The sequence below is a fragment of the Neovison vison genome, chromosome 8 (assembly GCF_020171115.1).
Source record: "Neovison vison isolate M4711 chromosome 8, ASM_NN_V1, whole genome shotgun sequence".
NCBI lineage: Eukaryota > Metazoa > Chordata > Mammalia > Carnivora > Mustelidae > Neogale > Neogale vison.
The window spans coordinates 108,685,057-108,703,885 of NC_058098.1; the positions used below are offsets into that span (position 1 = coordinate 108,685,057).

An 18,829-nucleotide genomic window follows, 5' to 3' on the forward strand; every position below is an offset into this window, starting at 1 on the left:
TGTTCTAGAGGGAAATCCTGTTCCCCCAGAATTTTTTTGGTGTTCCTGCTTGTGGCTCCACTTTCACTTTCATTCTGAGTTGTATCTAAATGTCTGAACTTTTCCTCAGATTAGCTTTCTCCACTACTGTTTCAGGTGTCATAATTTCTTTCCTGTCCTTCTGGCGAGGTTTTGGAGGGAGTAAATGATAAAACACATGTTCAAGCCATTGTCTGTAACCAAAAGCGTCCCTGTAGGGGACTTATTTTTGCGTTGTGATAGCACAAGGATGTATTTCCCAAATGTGCTTCCAGTTGCCCCTAAATAATTTATTGAGCAACTCAGCCTTTCACCATTGACGAAAAACTTCTTTTATTGCATCCTAATATACAAGATCAGTTTCTTCTTGATCATTCCATATTGTACAAATGCCATACCTTTGTCGTAAGTTTTGATATCTGGTATAGGAAGTCTGATTGTTCTTTTTCAAAATATTTCTTCAGAATTATGATTCTTCTTAATCTTTTAGTTTGGTAGAGAGAAAATGGTATAGGTCATTTCTAATTATTTTTTTTGATGACTAGTGCAGATGAACTTTTTATATTTTGTCCATTTGTTTGTGAAAGAATTATTCTAGCCCTAGATATTTGGTGTTCTTCTTAACAATTTGTGAGAATACTTTTTTATGCTGAAGAATTAACTCTTGTATTCTTTAACTTTTTAACATAAGAGTATATAGTTACAGTCTGAGTACATGTGAGTAAAAGAACAAAAGTTTTAGAAGAGCTTGTTAACCTTCCCATTGTGAGCTTTTATTGCAATTTATATTCATATTTCCTATTCATTCACGAGAAAATGGCTACCAGGTGTATTTTAATGGAAGGAATACCATTTTGAGCATTTGATGACCTTGATTTATCGGTCCTCTCTCAAAATTAAGAGAAATAAGATAGTTCTTAAATATTGATAAAACTGTAGGGGTTGGTTATTTCAGTGGTTAGAAGTATGAGCTGCCAGTTCTTTCTATGGTTAAAAAGCTACAAAAGCATCCATCCGGAAAGTGGTCTTTGTTGTTATTGGTTGTTTATTTCACAATACCAGATGGGGGATGGGGATGCCTCAGGGGGAAAGGAAGCTACTAAAGAAGACAGATGCCATTCTTTGAAAAGCTGTGGTGCCTAATTAGTAATATTATGGACTTAATTGGGGTTTTTTTGTTTGTTGTTTGTTTGTGGTGTTTTTGTTTGTTTGCTTAACCTGAAAGGTTAATCCAGCATGTATGGGCCCAAGTGTAAACTCCCAGCAGGACCTGAGAGCCCCGTCTCTTCCAGCCATCAATCATCAGACCTCCAAGAACATGGGAGAGAAACCCAGAGAGACAACTCCTGTTGTTCCTCCTATGGCAAATGTTGTCACTGCCACTTTGGTGTCCCCAGCCATCAGTCAGAGTGTATCTCCTCCTGGTCCTTTGGCAGCCCAGCCAGGGACAGACTCCATGTTTGCAGTGACCAGAAAAGATGACAGGTAAGGCATAGGTAGTATTAGGATAGTGACATGAAGGACACTCATCAGCTTTTTGCAGGTTTTGCAGTGTCAAGAACGGTGTGTAAAAGATGAATGACTCCTAATTTTTAGATGGGCATGTTGTTGAAAAACCAAGTTACCAGAATAGCCCCAAATCTTTCACTTATTACTCTATTTTTCTTTTAGGGGATTCATTTCATTTTATACCTCTCCCTAGAATTAAAAATTTTCAGTACATTGAAACAACAATTTTTTTATAACTGGAAAATATACACCTGTTGAACCAAAATTTCAGCCTTTCTTGCAGGCTTTGACTAAATATATGGAGTGATGGTTACCATCCAGATAGTTTCTTGACGGTGTTCTCATAATCCTGTCTTCACCAGCAGCAATCTGGGATCAATATCCATTCCACGATATGCCAAAGTGATATCTGTACGCTACTGTGGAGGTTTTTTTCCCCCAAGTTTGTGGGATTTTCCTAGATTTCAGAAATTCAAATTAATGTCACAATAACTTGCTTTGTTTAAATTTTTATCTTCAGTGACTTTGGCACGCTCTCTTTACATAGAGCAATTTTATTGTTCCGTTAGAAAAAATGAGAGCTCTGGTGTACCTGGCACCCTCCCCTTGGGCTAAACTCCTTAGCGCAGATTATGACTCGTGAGTACTGTTCTTCTCAGTACCCAAGATTAACTTATAGCAAGGATTTCTCTTGGAAATAAGATTGAAAATGCTTTTTCACTCACATTAGGATAATAATTCAGACCCATGTCCTGTGTCATCCTGTGTGTATGTAAAAAAAGAACTCTTGTGTCATTGGGGGCTATGACTTCATTAGTTCTTCATTGCTAATACAATTATAAAATAATACAAACAAGAGAGCAGTGAGAGGCCCAAAGAGATGTTGAGTGTCCGACTGTCCCCAGAGATAGCAGTCATGAGGGTAGAGGAGCCAGACACAGATATCCCTATAAAACTGTGAAACTCTTTAACCTAATGAATGTTCAGATCTCAGTCCGAAGCATCTCGGATGGACCTTGACCCTAGCTCAGTCAAGGGACCAAATGGACCCCGTTGGTACTCTGACTAGCTTACCATGGCAGAGAAAAGGTGACTTTGTCTGGAATCTCGAAGAAAAACTCTTGTTTTCAAGACAGTTGGGTGGGGATTTGTTAAATTAAGTGTGTTGCACTTTTTACTTTACCTCCTAACATGGTCCCTGCTGAGGGAATGCTAACAATGTTAAACAGATAGATGAGGTCCACTATCATTCCTGGACTTAAAAACAACAACAACAAAAACTGATATAAGTGTCTTATAGCCATTTTTAAAGTTTCTTGATAACCCTTAAAATCTGAAGAACCATGCTCTATGGCTCCTGGCTTGTCAAACGAAGGGTAGCCCATGCATTTAAAACACCCCAGTGCTTTCCATAACATGACTCTGGCTAGCTGCTTTGGGCACCCAGGCCGGGACTTGGGTGTGAGTCCTTGAGCCTATGTAATAAATGGGAATCATCTGAATCAGAGGCCATTATCCTGCCCTACTGCATAAAGGAATGATCATCATGATGTTAAAATACAGGCTCGCTGCATCTAGCAAACATGTAGTACCTGGCCTTTACGGCTATGAATGAAAGAAAATAATAAAACATTTGATTTGCTTACACTATAGACCTAAACACTTCCATCTGTATTTTAAGAATAGGCTTATAATTGCTGATTGTTTTACTCTTTTTTTTGGAGAGTCAGTGTGTCTCAAGAGATTTGTCTTTCAGATGTGTGACTAAAAGTACTCATGAATTCAAGCCACAGATTGAAGCCGAGATAAAAGAAGGTAATGTAAAGAAGATAAATTTGTTTCTGACCTGTTTGCCCAGACTCCTGCAGGTCACTGAGAGATCTCTTTGGCGTCTGTGGCTCATGAAGACTTGGGTGAACTTGGGTGTTCGCTTTCCTATTCTTAGAATTTAGGGGTTAGATAAGCCCCAGACCGTCTCTAGAATCCTTTGAAAACTAGACTTATGAACCTTTTTTATTAAATTTCTCAGCAGCTTTACCAAAAATAAGAGTCATCTTTAATGTATTGTGAAGTAAGTAGGAAAAGAGGTTACAAGTTTAATTAGGAGTCTTTTGCTTCTCTTAGGTACTACTTTGTTAGAGGCATTTGCATGAAAGGTAAGTTCTATGAACAAAATAAGATACATGGATTGTTCCCTCACTCCCCCCATGTGGCTTTGGCTTCTTCTTCAGTGACTATTCAGTGGTCAGCCACGCTGCTTGGAACTGCTGGCCGCCCCTGCCTTTGACCAACATTTCCCGCACACTTGCTGGATGCCAGGCACCGTTCTAGGCAGTGAGGAATGCAGTCAGGAGCAGAAAGCACAAAACCCCCATCCAAGCAGAGGGGGGAAGGAAAGTGTCATGGGGGAGGGGATTGAAGTTTCAGAGGTGACCAGGAAAGCTGCTCCCAAGGAAAGTGATATTTTGGATAAAGTCTCGAAGGTGGGAGCTGCCTATGCAGCTAGCTTGGCCCACCTGTTTCAGCAGAAGGGAAGAACGAGTGCAGAGCCCCAAGGTGGGACTCATCTGTAAGGCGTCTAAGTACAGCGAAGAGGCCCAGGCAGCTGGAGTGAATCAAAGAAGGAGGAAGATGAGGTCTGAGTGGACAGGGCCTGGGTTTTGTGGGGACTTGTTTGCCTTTTTCTGGACTCCAGCTGAATAACATGGAAGGCCAGTCTTTTTTTTTTTTTTTTTTTTTTTTTAAAGATTTTATTTATTTATTTGAGAGAGAGACAGTGAGAGAGAGCATGAGCGAGGAGAAGGTCAGAGAGAGAAGCAGACTCCCCATGGAGCTGGGAGCCTGATGTGGGACTCGATCCCGGGACTCCAGGATCACGCCCTGAGCCGAAGGCAGTCGTCCAACCAACTGAGCCACCCAGGCGTCCCCATGGAAGGCCAGTCTTAAGATTCAGGGTGTGACTATTATTAACATGTATTTCTGGGGATATAGTGGAGTGAAGGGTGCTATTTATGACAATCCGCTAATTTGATAATGATCTTAGACCAAGCCACTTAATCTCTTTGAACTTTGATTTCCTTTTCCGTAAGAGGATTCTACCTTACTGACCTCGTGGGGCTGTTGTTATAAAAATAAAAATGAAAGCAATGTAACCGCAGTAATAATAGAAGTCCTTATTATTATCAGTAATTATAAAACATTTTCATTGTAATTAAATCTCTTAATTTGTGTGCCTTTTAAATTTCTGATTCCTCTACTAGTAATTTTTTTTTCCCATAGGATCTGAAACACATAAGGTTGTTAACACAGGCTCTTTTCACACAACTCCAAACACGTCGTTGGGAATGGTTCAGGCGACCCCATCCAGGGTGCAGCCGTCACCCACCGTGCACACAAAGGAAGCATTAGGTAAAGCCTTTGGTTTGAATGTGTAGCATCTGGCAACAAATTAATGAAAGCGCTTTTGCAATCATGTTTACAGTGCCTCTCTTTTTATTCTTCTAAGGTTTCATCATGAATATGTTTCAGGCTCCTACACTTCCTGATATTTCTGATGACAAAGATGAATGGCCATCTCTAGACCAAAATGAAGATGCTTTTGAGGCGCAGTTTCAAAGTATTTATTTATTTATTTATTCATTCATTCAAAGTAATAATTTATTTAAACGCTACTAAGTGCAGGCATTGCGGGTGGTTGCCACAGGAAATATCAAGGATTATACAGAAGTTGTCCTCCCCTTGGTTAGCTTGTCACAGAAGGGTAGTAAAATAAAAAAATATGACCGTGTTTGAAAAGGTACTCAGTATGTCATAGATTTGTTTCTTAAAAAATAAGTGCTAAGGGGTGGGCTCAGCCATTAAGCATCCCCCTTTGGCTCAGGTCATAATTCCAGGGTCCTGGGGTCAATGCCTACATCGGGCTCCCTGCTCCGCTGGAAGCCTGCCTCCCCCTCTCCCACTCCCTCCACTTGTGTTCCCTCTCTTGTTGTCTCTCTCTCTCTGTCAAATAAATAAAACCTTTAAAATAATAATAATAATAATAAGTGCTACAGAAGGACAAAATCCTGGTGTATAAGGGATGGCCAGGAAAACCTGAACACTTGAGGCATGACTTGTGCTTTGCCCAGTAGAGGAATGGCATGGGTGGAACCCACATTTGTTTAGAGTCTCTGGTTTTATGCTGGAAGCCAGAGAGATCATGATAAAGATAAATAGTATCATTAGACTTGGGAGGCCTTGTAATATAAAGTTAACAGGTTAATTTTTTCTTACAGGAAATGGGAAATAAGGCCAAAAGAGAGCTTTTTTCAGTGAGTCAGGTGACAAGAGCAGTGTTTTAGGAGAATGATGAACACTGGGCTTCATGTGTGGCAGGAACTCAAGACCTAGAGGCTTGAGAGTTAAACCCTGTGACCGTGGTTAGGTCACTTCAACTCACTACAAAGGGACTTATTACCTAGTACTTGAAAAATGTATCAGTTCTTTTCTGAAAGCTCTTATTTCATTTTCTTATATGTAGGGGAAGTTTAGCATCAAGTATACTGGTTTTTTTCCTAATACAACAGTAAAATTCTACTTTTCACTCCAATGCAGAAAATGCAAGGTCTTCTGGGGCTTGGGGAGTCAATAAGATCATCTCTTCTTTGACATCTGCTTTTCCTGTGTTCGAAGATGGAAACAAAGAAAATTATGGGTAAAGAATCATTGAGCTATTTCCCCCATGTCTACCTGAAGAAATGACCAGCCAGTGTTTCCTCCGGTGTTAGAAAAGATATGGTGGGTTGGCAGGCAGTGCTGCAGAGCTTCCTCTGGGACTCAAGGTAGTGAGAAAATGTGACCTGCTGACCAAATGGTCTGGGTCCCAGAGCCAGCTCTGCCGTTGGCAAGCCTTTTAACCGTGTGATGGGAAGGCTGTTGCTCAAGTCCTCCTCCAGATCTACATTATCACACAGGAGTTACAGAAAAGCAGATCTCCCACACAGCAAAAGCCTGTGTTGCCAGGAAAACAGTGTGGTTACAAAGGATGAAAGAACTGAGGGATTCCATGGATTTGAAATCATATTAGGTGTGAATGAATTTACCACTACAGGTATCCATACCTGCTGTTTATATTTATGGGACTGATAAAGAAAAAGGAAGTGACTTATATTGGGTCATACTGCAGAGAGATGTTTTAAGCTGAAAGACATTACCTTAGGGAGCCAGATGTGGGAGTAGTGTAGGTAGCCCCAGGAATTTTCAGCTTGCAGTTTAAACCATGGAAAAAAAGAAGTCAGTATGAATTAAGAGTATCATGGCATAGAAGAGATTCATACTGAAGCAGAAAGGAAACAGTCTGACCAGCTCTCAGAGGGAAATTCCATAGCTAACCCTAGGCCTAGAGATCAGAAATAAAATGTATGGTATCCATGATATGCTATCAGCCATGGCCCTACCTCTTTTCTTATTCCTAAAATTTATAACTCGGTGTAGTAGAGATTTTGTATTTTTCCACCCTCCATTAAGTTGCTGTAGATCTGTTTTTATATATACAGTCAAGTTAATTCTGTTTGCACTCAGTTTTCCTACAACTACTATAAACGTAAGGAATGTGTATGTAAATATTAACTAATTAAATAAGTGGAGAATGTTTCTAAGAGTCTCATTTATATGATAGTATTTCCTTTAGCGTATTTTATAATTTATAATTTTATAAATCTTCCCTTAGATTACCACAGCCTAAAAATAAACCTGCAGGAGCCAGGACGTTTGGAGAACGCTCTGTAAGCAGATTTCCTTCAAAACCCAATGTAGGTAAATCACTGCTTCATCCATGAAATGGGTCTTAACAACTCTCTCCTTCATTTAACCAAGTGTTATGCCAATCAAATGAGATAGTATATGTAAAATTGTGCTGAAAAATACAATGCTATGTGAAGAGTGGGTGTGGGGAAACATTATTCTGTAATTATTCGAGTATCTTTTTTATGTATCATACACTGTGATAGATGTAGAAACTGAAAAGTGATAGGATCCTGGTCTTCAAAGAACCTTTCCTTGTGGCAGGAGGAATGATTGGGGGATATATTTTCCTCAACTCAAGAAGTGAGGCCTACAATGGAATATTAGAAAACCCACCAAGTCTGAATTACACTGGACTCGTCTATCATCAGCATAACTCAGCAGACGAGTGCCAGCAGTTGGCCGGCCCACAGCATTCTTCTGTCATGGCAGCCATTGTGTCCAGCCCGTGGGCAGCTTCCCCTCTAGCCCTGAGTGTTACCGTGTGGTGTGCTTTCTCTCCACTCACCACGGCTTGGTCCTCTGACGGGGATGGGTCAGAGATTAGTGCTGAAGAGCTGTGCTAAACCCTGGCTCATAATTTTAGTTCCACAGTGGATTCTTCTGAATAATTTATCACTCAGCTCACTAATCCTTCAGATGAACTTTTTGACCTTCTCAAAAACTTCCAAATAATGGACTGGATTTCAGGTACAGTGCATCAATTAGTAGATGCATTTCACTGAACTATTCAACCAGATATGTTTTGACCAAAAAAGCCATGGTGATTTTTTTGTCTCCTGTCCCTATGTACAAGCCTATTGCTTTATCCTGCGTCCACCTGAAGAAACAAACAGCCAATTTTTCTTCCAGAGTTGGAAGAGGTAGGGTGTCTATGTAAAAACTTTGCACTATATATAAAAACCCTGGGTGGCATTTTATTGGCAACTGAAGAGTTTTGCCAAGTGTAATTCTGACTTAGCAGTTTCTGTCTTTGTGTATAGACTCTAAAACTTGACCATTGAGTTTCTGGAGAAATAGCTTATTCTGGAGTTAAAAAAGGAAAATACAAGATGAGCCTAGAGCATCCTGTGGTGTCAGAAAGTAAGGAAGTGTTTTTAAAAAAAAAAAAAAAAAAAAGATGGCATAACAAATTCAGGAGGGAACCCTGAATAAACCCCTGGCCAAACCTGATATAATTCCAACAAGAAAATAAGTAGAATAAGGTAGTATTGGATTATAACCCAAGAAATAAAATAAATATCCTTATTGATATAAACAAATGGGAGAGAGGACAAAATAAACCGTCCTTACAGAAGAACGTAATTTATTACCTTGCAGATAATAAATGTGGAAGGAATGAGTGATAATAGAAAATTGCCATTAGAACACCACAGTAATCATTATTCTAGGCAAACTCCACAGGGAATACCAAAATTAGTAAGTGAAACTTTAGGAAGAAAGAGAATATTTGTATGACCTTGTAGTATCTCACCCAAATTATTACTGTAGTTGTTTTAACATCTGTCCACAAATTGTTTGATAGCCCTCTCTCAGGAGATGGATCTCAGTTTACCTCCTTTCGAGTATAGGCTATATTATCCCCTGCTTCTGACAAATAAGGGTCAGGAATGAGAAAAATAGGTCCTTCCAGAGGAGAAACCTGGCAGATACCACCTTCACCAGGTGCTTGGTTAACCTCATCAGTTATAAGTTGTGTTCATATCATGTCTCCCCTAATGAGATCTAATAAGGGGAGCTATATCCCTGATATTCTTCCCCAAAATCTATAACCCCAGTCTAAACATGAGAAAAGGCCAAAATTTAACCCTAAATGGGAGAGAGTTTGCATACAACTCCTGACCCGTATTCAAAAATGTCTCTGTGAGAAAGACTGGGACAGACCAATCAGCTGGCAGGTCTGAGGGACCCAACGAGATGTGATGACTAAACAACATGGCATCCAGGACTGGAGCCTGAAACAAGGAAGGGACCTGAGTAGGAAAAGGATGAAATCCAAGCAGCGTCCAGAGTTGGTAGGATTGTTTAGTAGTTACAAATGCACCAGAATTCCGTAAGGTGTTACCATCAGAGGGAGTTTGACAAAGTGTGTGTGGGTACTCTGCACGGTCTTTATGACTCTGTAAGTCTAGAATTTTCAAATTAAAAAGAGTAAAACTTGAAAAATAAAATGTGACCCTTGAATACAGTGTGACTGCACTGGGTTGTGTTAAAGATGAAGTGTCCCACTTCTGGGGAGATGAACAGAACCCTGGTGTCCTTGACTTTGTGTTAGCCAGAGGTGACATCTGTTTCCTCTTTAATTCCTCATTTTTTTTTCATCCTAAGCAGTATCAATGAGTTAAATGACAAAACGGGGAGATTGTTGCTTTTTTTCCAGTTCATCTTGTGTTGTAGGAAGTACCTCACACCGAAGAGTTTTTGGATGACTCAACCGTCTGGGGTGTCCGCTGCAATAGAACCCTGGCGCCCAGTCCAAAGAGCCCAGGACACTTCACAGCTGCCGCACAGCTTGCATCCACACCTTTCCACAAACCACCCGTGGACGCAGGGCCTGCTCTGGAGGATAAAGGTGTGTGACACGCCGCTGCAGTGTCTTGTCTTCTGCCAACTTCAGTTCTTTCAGGATTACGGCTTTCTTCTTGGAAATTCTAAATGGAAGTTTAAAGATCATCCAGAGGAAACTTAAAATCCATTCACTCTATTATTACATGTATGATCTTTTTTTTTTTTTTTTTTTAAAGATTTTATGTATTTGACAGAGAGAGAGAAACCACAAGTAGGCAGAGAGGCAGGCAGAGAGAGGGGAGAAAGCAGGTTCCCTGCGGAGCAGAGAGCCCGACGTGGGGCTCGATCCCAGAACCCTGGGATCACGACCTGAGCCGAAGGCAGAGGCCCCAACCCACTGAGCCACCCAGGCGCCCCGACATGTATGATCTTTTTCTTTTGACATTCTGTTTTCTGAAAGCCTGCGCATTTTAGAAACTTAGTAACTGAGATTATCAGTAGAACAGGAAAAAAACCTACAGAAGCCTTCGGAGGCAGATACGCCAAGTCCAACCCATCTGTACAGGAGATAGGTTGATGTTACGTTTACTACAAACAAAATGGCCATGACAGACAAGTTAAGTTACCTGAATGCAAAAAGTAACGAACATTTGTATTTTAAGAGTAGCAAATAGCAAATTTTAGTCCTTGGTATGTGTCTACAGATTCTATTACTTTGGAGTTGTACTACACTCAGGAAAAACATATTTTGTTATTTATTTATTTTTTTAGTGACTGACTTCAAGAGAGTAATGATAAAATGCACGGATAGTTCTTATTTCCCCTAAACCTAACACTCGCATATCAAAGATCTTTATCTGAATTAAATCTTAATAGATGACATTGTCATTGAGCACAGATAATTATTACCTATTAAGTACCAACCTACAAACTATATCGACAATTAAGGACCACTTTACCATTCTGATGAGGTTTTTACTAGCCAAATTCCGTCACTGCTGACACTTTTATTAAAAATAGTAATTGTTCCTCAAAGCAATACAATGAAAGAATTGTTGAAGAATTTCACTCCCCTACACGGAAGCATATTTTAATGTGAAGTCTGAGCCTATAGACCTAAAAATTTTTAACTGAGGAGTAAAAAAATTTTTTAAAGAACTAACCCAGTATATTAACTTTCTTTTCTGTATTTTAAGGAGAGTTCGGTTGGAATTTGGACAATTGCCAGGTGCCATCACAAGCTTGCTACTTTAACCAAAAAAATGTTAAAGTATTTTCCATTTGGGAAAACAAGTTTAATCAGTCGAGTCTTTCAGAGTCAATATTGGCTATTCTTGGAGTATTTGCACTTTGGTTGGAGAAATAGGAGCTAATGTTCTAGTTCTAAAAAGTTTTAACCCCTGTTTGGTGATGCAATATCTGAAAAACTTTAGCCCAGTGTAATACTTGGCTTTGCCATATATATATATATATATATATATATCAGTCATATATAAATAGTCCACGTTTCTTTTTTTCCTAAGATTTTATTTATTTATTTGACAGAGAAGTAGAGAGTACAAGTTGGCAGAGCAGCAGGCAGAGGAAGAGGGAGAAGCAGGCTCTCTGCTGAGCAAGGAGCCTAATGTGGGGCTCGATCTCAGGACTCTGAGATCATAACCTGAGCCGAAGGCAGATGCTTAACTGATAGACCCAGATGCCCCACACTCCACATTTATTACTAGTTTGTCTTTCTGTAGATAGTTTTTATTTGTTTATTTGTTTTTAGTTAAAGAGAGTGGTGGTTAGTATTGCCAGGTATCTTCCTGATGTAAACACTCTAAACCAGTTTAATCAACTTAACACTAACTGACTAAATAAAGCAGTCAGACAGAAAGACACCCACATCTCTGCCCTCCAGATGCATTTCAGTGTTTCACTCTCCACGTCCTTGTCCTCAGGTTCTTCTAAAGCAGGGTGTGTCCTCTGCCCCTACCTGAAACCTCCACAGGGGGCTCATCCTGCCCACAGCAGACCTGCCACCCTTTGGACCCTTTTCTCTTGAAGGATTGAATGTGCAAAGTTGAAATGCTCACAAATAATTTATAATTATAAATAATAATTTAGTAAAAAATTAATAAAAAATTTTTTTAGTAATTTTTTTCCCACTTTAAAAATATTATGGAACAATTTATCATGGAACACCATTCTGAAATTATAATGAAACTCAATGTAAGAGAAATTCTGGACTTTATAGCCATATGAAATCATTTGCGTGCATAATGTCTGTGTCTTATTTTCTACATATTTCAGAAAATGTGGTTGCAAAAGAGTATGTCCATGTGACTCTGGATTCTTGTGAAGAAAACATGGGAGAACCCTCAAAAGACAGAAAGTTCAGGTATGTGAGGGTGGGTGTGGTTCTGTCACTCCACTGTCACTCTGGCTTTGCTTTGAGGATATAACGGAATACCTAATTCCAACCCTTCGAGGCAAATGAGATTTCACTGACTTGCAGGTATAAGCCAGAAGCTACTCTCTATAGCTGCACAGTGATAAACCTAAACCCTGGGTCCATCGGGGCAGTGAGAGAAGCAGCTGGGGTAGCAGAGAGTCTCAGTGAGAGTAGCTCCTGTGACTGACTTCTACTCATTCTGCGAACAAAACTGCACTTAACTCTTACCAGCCAAAGTAAAAGTGTAAAGACTATTGCAGAAGTGAGCAAACACATACTTGTTTCTTTATACCCATTCTAATTGAGAAAAGCAATCACTTTTTTTCAAGAGGAAGACAATAGAATGTTTAAGCCTCTTAGGTATTGATACAAAATGCAGGTGTAGCATAAATGAGGGCTTTGCAGAAGTAAAATTCCATCGTATTTGAATAGTTTGGTTAATGTAACAGATACTGAAAGTGGCTGTAATCCTTTGACTATTTGTTATATTCCATTGTAATGCTGATACTTTTTATGTACTGTATCCTATAATTAATCCTTATAGTAAATTTAGTTGTAGGAACTATTCTTTCCCACCATCTGGCTACAGATGAGGAAACCAGGTCTAGAGAGTTAAGAAATGACCTGAAGTCATACAACTTCTCTAATTTGCAGCACTGTAATTTCAACCCACATCTCTAATTTCGGAAGCCTTGCTCTCACAACTATGTTGTACTGCCTCTTGTTATTAAAGACCTCTTCTTAAACTAAGACCCCATTGGATGAAAGACATAAGCAGAATTTACAAAAAAAAAAAAAAAAAAACAAAAAATTAAATAAGCATGTAGAAAATACTTAACTTCCTAATAATACAATCAATGCAGATGAGCAGAAATTGCCTTTTAATTAAAAATTCTGCCCAATAGGCAGTCTGTCACCTCCCATGAGGAATCTTCTACATGTGACTAAACTTTTGACTCACAAGAGTCATAAGCCATAAGCCACACTTGGCAGAAGATTAACATAGAAATATATAGGACAGAAATCAGTTGTCAGGGAAATAACTATCCAGGACACTATCATCTTTGACCAGCATGAGACAATTAAGTTACAAGGAAACCCTTAGGACCAAGATACAGAAGTTTCCCTAGTTAGAAACCTTATTTCTGTGGGTGTCAGTGGCTCTCGCAAACTATAGATTTAGATTCCCGTGTCCCCACAAAGAATAGGCCCATTACTAAGGTCCTCATACCTGAAGCCTGAGCCTGTGGATTCCCAGCATGTATTTCTAATCCTCTCAGTCCAGCACACAGTTCCAGTCATGGTCATTGTTCATCATAAGCCGTGGTGACAATGATACTCTGAGCTTTCCAGTTTTCAGGAGAGAAGAGCTAAAAAAGTAACCAAAACTCAAATTCTCATGGAGAAGGGAGAAGGGTTTTATTGATAACTTATACACTCACAGTAATTTGGATACTCAGCTAGGAACAATTTATATGTTTGAAAACAATTTTTTCTGTGTGCATGAATACCCCTAATATCTGATTTGTTGTAATATCAAGCATTGAAAATACTCCCATTTGACTACCACATTTTCTCCCAATAATAGATTTTGATGGCTATGCTTGTGGGATAGATTAAAATTGCCATGATCTGAAGAGGGAGGACTTACTCGTGTCCTCCTCCTATATGAAATGGCTGAACAGAAAATTGATCAATTAAAATATTGAAAGTATTTTTAATATGAAAGAACCAGGGAATTATTCTATTTCAGCTTACACCCACTGAATTAAATGACAGGTAGTGACTAAAATCCATGATAGGACTATGGAGAAACCTAGCAGATGCCACATTTACCAAATGATCAAGGTTAATTTCACAGTGACAGCTCATGATAGTTATGCATTGAGAAGGGTACTTGATCTCTGAAACATTCTTCACAGTCTAGTCATGAGGGAAACACCAAAGAAACCCAAATTAAGGGACACTCTACAAAATACCTGGCTGGTACTCCTCAAAACAGACAAGGTCTTGGGAAAGTAGGAAACACTTAGAATCTGTCACCAATGAGAAGGGAGTAAAGAGGCGTAAGTAACTGTTGAGTACAACATGGTATCCACGATTAGATCCGGGAGCAAATAAAGGGCCCTGTGGGAAAACTGGTGAAATCCAACTGAAGTTTCAAGGTTAGTTAAGAGTACTACGACAAATGTTGGTTTACTGGTTTTGACAGAGGAGCTGCTGTCACGTGAGCTGATAACATTTGAGGAAAGTGGGTGAGGAATATATGGGAATTTTCTATGATCTTTCCAACATTTCTTTAAGTCTGAAATTATTCCAAACCTAATTTGTTTTCAAAAAAATTCCTTCCAGAAAAAATGCCTGTCAAGTAGTAAGAATGCAACAGGAAGTTGCATGTACATGTGTATTTTTACAGTGGTGCATACTTATACATATGTTGGTGTATGTGTGGGCATAGAGGTGGAGGAGAGTTGATGTGTGTGGAGATACGTACATAGTCGAATCTTACTGTTTGCACTCATTCTTTTGTATAAAGTCAGTGCAAACTCTGAATTACCCAACACTGTACCATCGTTCCTAGTTTGGTTCCTGCGAGCCTCTGTTCACAACATTTTGTTTAGAGACACCTTAATTTAATAAATTATGGTTGATTAATTAGCGTTGAACTCAGGGCCAACAGCACTAAAACTCATACCTGAATGCAGCTTATCTAATACATATTTTCTCTGTAAGACACATTGCGGCCTTCTCAACCTTAGGAACACTAGACACTTTAGCACTGCACTTAGAGGGACGTCTTAAACAGTAAAATCACAAAAACACAGAAAAATATATTTCTAAACATCCTGCGAAAGGACACTGGTTTACAGTGTGCGAGCTGACACGAGAACACAGAGCATTGCCTTATTCCATCTCCGGGAGGGTGACACGTTCTCAGCATCCTGCATGTCTGCAGAAGCACTATGAAAATTGATTTAGAGATCATGAATGAGTTTTAGCACATAGGCAAATACACAAATATGGGATCCCTGAATAATACAGATCAACTATATATGTGGGTATAGAGAAAGAAACTGTTAGGTTGCTGGATTATGACATTTTCTATCTGTTTCAGTGCTATACAAGAAGCTGTTTTGGAATAGAGTTCAATATTCAGTCTTGATTCCCAGCTTGATGACATCTTGGGGAAATAAACCCACCCATCCCCATGTTTCTCATCAAAGAATATACATTGTGTTAGCTTGCCTATTTATTGACTGTGTTACCATGTCTTTGATTTTATCTCTATTCATACTGTACTGGCTAGGTATTTGCATGTATTTGTTTGAAGAAAATGCTTTGATCAACTCTTTGTAAGGCAGTTTCGAAATGTCATTTATAGAATGAAAAGGAAACTTTTGTGGGACTTTTTCATGTGATCACATCCAATAGACTTGTAATCATGGGTTTTGTCTCCTCTTGTCTATCCCTTTAACATATCCAGCTCAATTCAAGAGAAAACCCCAGAACCAGCATTCCCTGCAGACATATCTTCAGCATCCTTGCTCCGTGGGAGCCAGCCTGCAGCAGGTGGTGTGCTGGCCAGTGAGGTGGCACAGAGCCTCGAGGCTTGTAAACTCACAGACGCTAACCTCACCGTCGCAGAAGATCCACAAGGCGCTGGTGCCGGGCACCAAGCAGAACGGACGCAGACTAGTTCACTTGAGAATGTCAACGCTTCAAGTACGAACAGATGTTCAGTCTTAATTGTGTCCCCGAATCAGGACAATAGCCTAGTAAAAGCTGTTTTGTGGAAGAAGCTCAAAGAGCAGGGACTTGAATGTCATTGAGTAGAATACAAGTTCAGACAAAACTTGCAAACTAGATCACAGTGTGACACAACATAGAGCAGTAGAAGGGCAAATTAATTTCTTTTAATTTGAGAAAGTATCAGAATCATTACCATTGGAGGAGGGAGTTAGAACTGGAGGGCCTCCTATGGCAGGCGTTGAATTTAAGACAGGTACCCCTATTTTCCAGCCAAGTAAGCAGCTCAGGGCTTAACTCCTTTCCCCTAGTTACACAGGAACAGTCTTAGGTAGTCTTGCATCATGGTTTAGAATACAGACTCTGAAGACTGACGAGGTTCTAATCCTAACTCCACTTTAGGCAGTCATGTGATCATGGCCAAAATCATTTCAGTTCTCTGTGGCTCTCGTTCCTTTTCTATAGAGGAGGGGTGATGATCCTACTTCAGAGTCTTCTTATAAGGACCAAGTAGATTATTAAACATAAACTACTCAGAACAGGGTCCTACACACACTTAACACTACGTAAATGTTAATCATGCTGGCTTAGTCTTTGAAAACTACCACTAAAATAATTTTTATAGCATGCTAAACTGAGCAGAAACTTTATTCTTTTTTAGAAATGATTTCTTTTTTGTGAACCCAAAGTACCTCTCATGCATCCAAATTCCTCATAGATAATATAAGTATTGAAAGTCCTTGTATTTTGTAGATAGAAGTGGGAGATGTTAGAACTAACTGATATCCAGGTCGGCCTTTAAGACATAATTATGTTAAAGGCAGAATCTAGCAGTTCCAGGCAAGTGGAACAGATGCTTTTGGGGTTCATTTCCTTTGTCACAACTAAATATTGATCTAAATTTGTTGATCTAAAATAACAATGAACTGTGTATCACTAGCCATTTTGATTTTTGCAAATCGTTATTATTTGAATCAATGCTCTTTTAAAGATAAGGCTTTTGTAATCTTATTTAGTGAATGTCTCTACTTGTTTTATCTGTAGTTTCTTTGGGAAAATTCTTGGGTACTGAGTTCATTTTCTTTTTTATGTTCCCATTTCTTTTAAGACTTGACTGTTGAGAATCCATGGGATGATACGTTGATTCTCAAACTTTTATCTGGGCTTTCTAAGCCGGTGAGATCCTATCCAAATACTTATGAATGGCAGTGTAAACTTCCAGCCATCAAGCCCAAGACTGAGTTTCAACTGGGTAAGGACTATATGGGTAAAAAATTTTTATCTCTTGCTTCTATATAGAAAGTCGATGGTAATCTATGCATATGTGATTCTTCTTCTGGTACCACCCATGTACCCCACTTCCCTCAAGTAAAGAGTTATAGATTATCTGTAGTACTAAGCTGAAAACATTTTGTTAAGCCATGACTGTCGGATTTTGATTCCTGTTGGGACTATTACTTATAAAGGACAAGTTGGTAATATCTATCAAAGTAAAAAATGCATAGTTTTAGACATCCGTTTTTAAGAATTTCCTGCAGATACGCTTGCATACATCCAAAATGACGTATGTGCATGTAAAAACAGTAGATTGGAAACAACACAGGTGTCTTTGGGGGACTGCTTAAATAAATAAAGGGATACCTGTACAGTAAAATATAGCTTGCTCTGTACTGATAAGGAATGATGTCCAAAACATGTTGTTATGGGCACACTAGTATTATATGCTGCCTTATATTTCTTAAAAGGGGGAAGATAACATATACTCATATTCAACGCTATTTCTAGAGAACCCTTGAAGCATACTCAAAACTGAGAAAAATGGTTAACAGGGTGGATATAAATAACAGTGGAAGCAAGACTTCTTGCGAGATAATTTATACATACGCACACACTCACGCACACACACACAGCTTCTCCTATTGACAGCTTGCATTAGTGTGGTACATTTGTTAAAGTTCATGAGCTAACGTTAATACATTATTATTAACTAGAGTCCACAGTTTACATTCAGGTTCATTCTTTGTGTTGTACGGTCTGTAGGATTTGACAAATGTATAATGGCTGGCATCCATCATTACGGAATCATCAAGAGTAGTTTCCCTGCCCCCCAAATCCCCTGTGTTCCATCTACTCATCAGGCCTGCCCTCTACCTAAAACCCTGACAAGCACTAATCTTTTTTACTCCAGTCTCCATAGTTTTGCCTTTTCCAGAATGTCAAATAGTTGTAATGACACAATATACAAGCTTTTCACATTGGCTTCTTTCACTCAGCAATACACATTTAAGATTCCTCCAGGTCTTTTCATGACTTGAAAGCTCTATCTTCACCATCGCTGGGAAATATTCCATTGTGCACATGTACCACAGTTCATCTGTTCACCTATTGAAGGACATCTTGGTTGCTTCCAAGTTTTGTAAGACTCCTATGCAGTTTTTGTGTGGACAGAAGTTTTCAAGTCATTTGGATGAATATCAAGGATATTGTGATTGCTGAAATATGTTTACTTCTGTAAGAAACCGCCAAACTGCCTCCAAGTGGGGTTCGTACCATTTTGTATTCCCACCAGCAATGAAGGCGAGCTCTGTTACTCCATATCCTCACCATCATCTGGTGTTGTCAGCAATTTGGGTTTTGGCTGCTGTAATAGATGCGTAACGGTACATTTGCAATTCCCTAATTACATATGATGATGTACATTTTTTTCATCTTTATTTGCCATCTGTGTATCTTTTTTGGTGAAATATATATTCAGATCTCTTGCCCATTTTTTTAAAATCAGGTTGATTGATTTCTTAATTCTGAATTTTTCCCCCTGTTTTCCTAATTGAA

At 39.2% G+C, this 18,829-nt stretch overlaps 1 protein-coding gene and 1 non-coding gene across 2 annotated transcripts in view; both read left to right on the forward strand.

Moving 5' to 3' along the window:
- BUB1 (BUB1 mitotic checkpoint serine/threonine kinase) overlaps positions 1 to 18,829 on the forward strand; it is a 44,351-nt gene that overhangs the window by 15,095 nt on the left and 10,427 nt on the right. The window contains exons 10-19 of the mRNA XM_044261638.1: positions 1,244 to 1,503; positions 3,284 to 3,342; positions 4,807 to 4,935; positions 5,033 to 5,143; positions 6,121 to 6,220; positions 7,235 to 7,316; positions 9,706 to 9,880; positions 12,109 to 12,196; positions 15,735 to 15,973; positions 17,106 to 17,249. Coding sequence (XP_044117573.1) covers positions 1,244 to 1,503; positions 3,284 to 3,342; positions 4,807 to 4,935; positions 5,033 to 5,143; positions 6,121 to 6,220; positions 7,235 to 7,316; positions 9,706 to 9,880; positions 12,109 to 12,196; positions 15,735 to 15,973; positions 17,106 to 17,249 — 1,387 coding nt within the window. The remainder of the gene's footprint in view (positions 1 to 1,243; positions 1,504 to 3,283; positions 3,343 to 4,806; positions 4,936 to 5,032; positions 5,144 to 6,120; positions 6,221 to 7,234; positions 7,317 to 9,705; positions 9,881 to 12,108; positions 12,197 to 15,734; positions 15,974 to 17,105; positions 17,250 to 18,829) is intronic.
- LOC122916678 lies at positions 13,802 to 13,941 on the forward strand. The gene has a single exon (XR_006386296.1). It is a non-coding gene; the product is annotated as a small nucleolar RNA SNORA29 (small nucleolar RNA).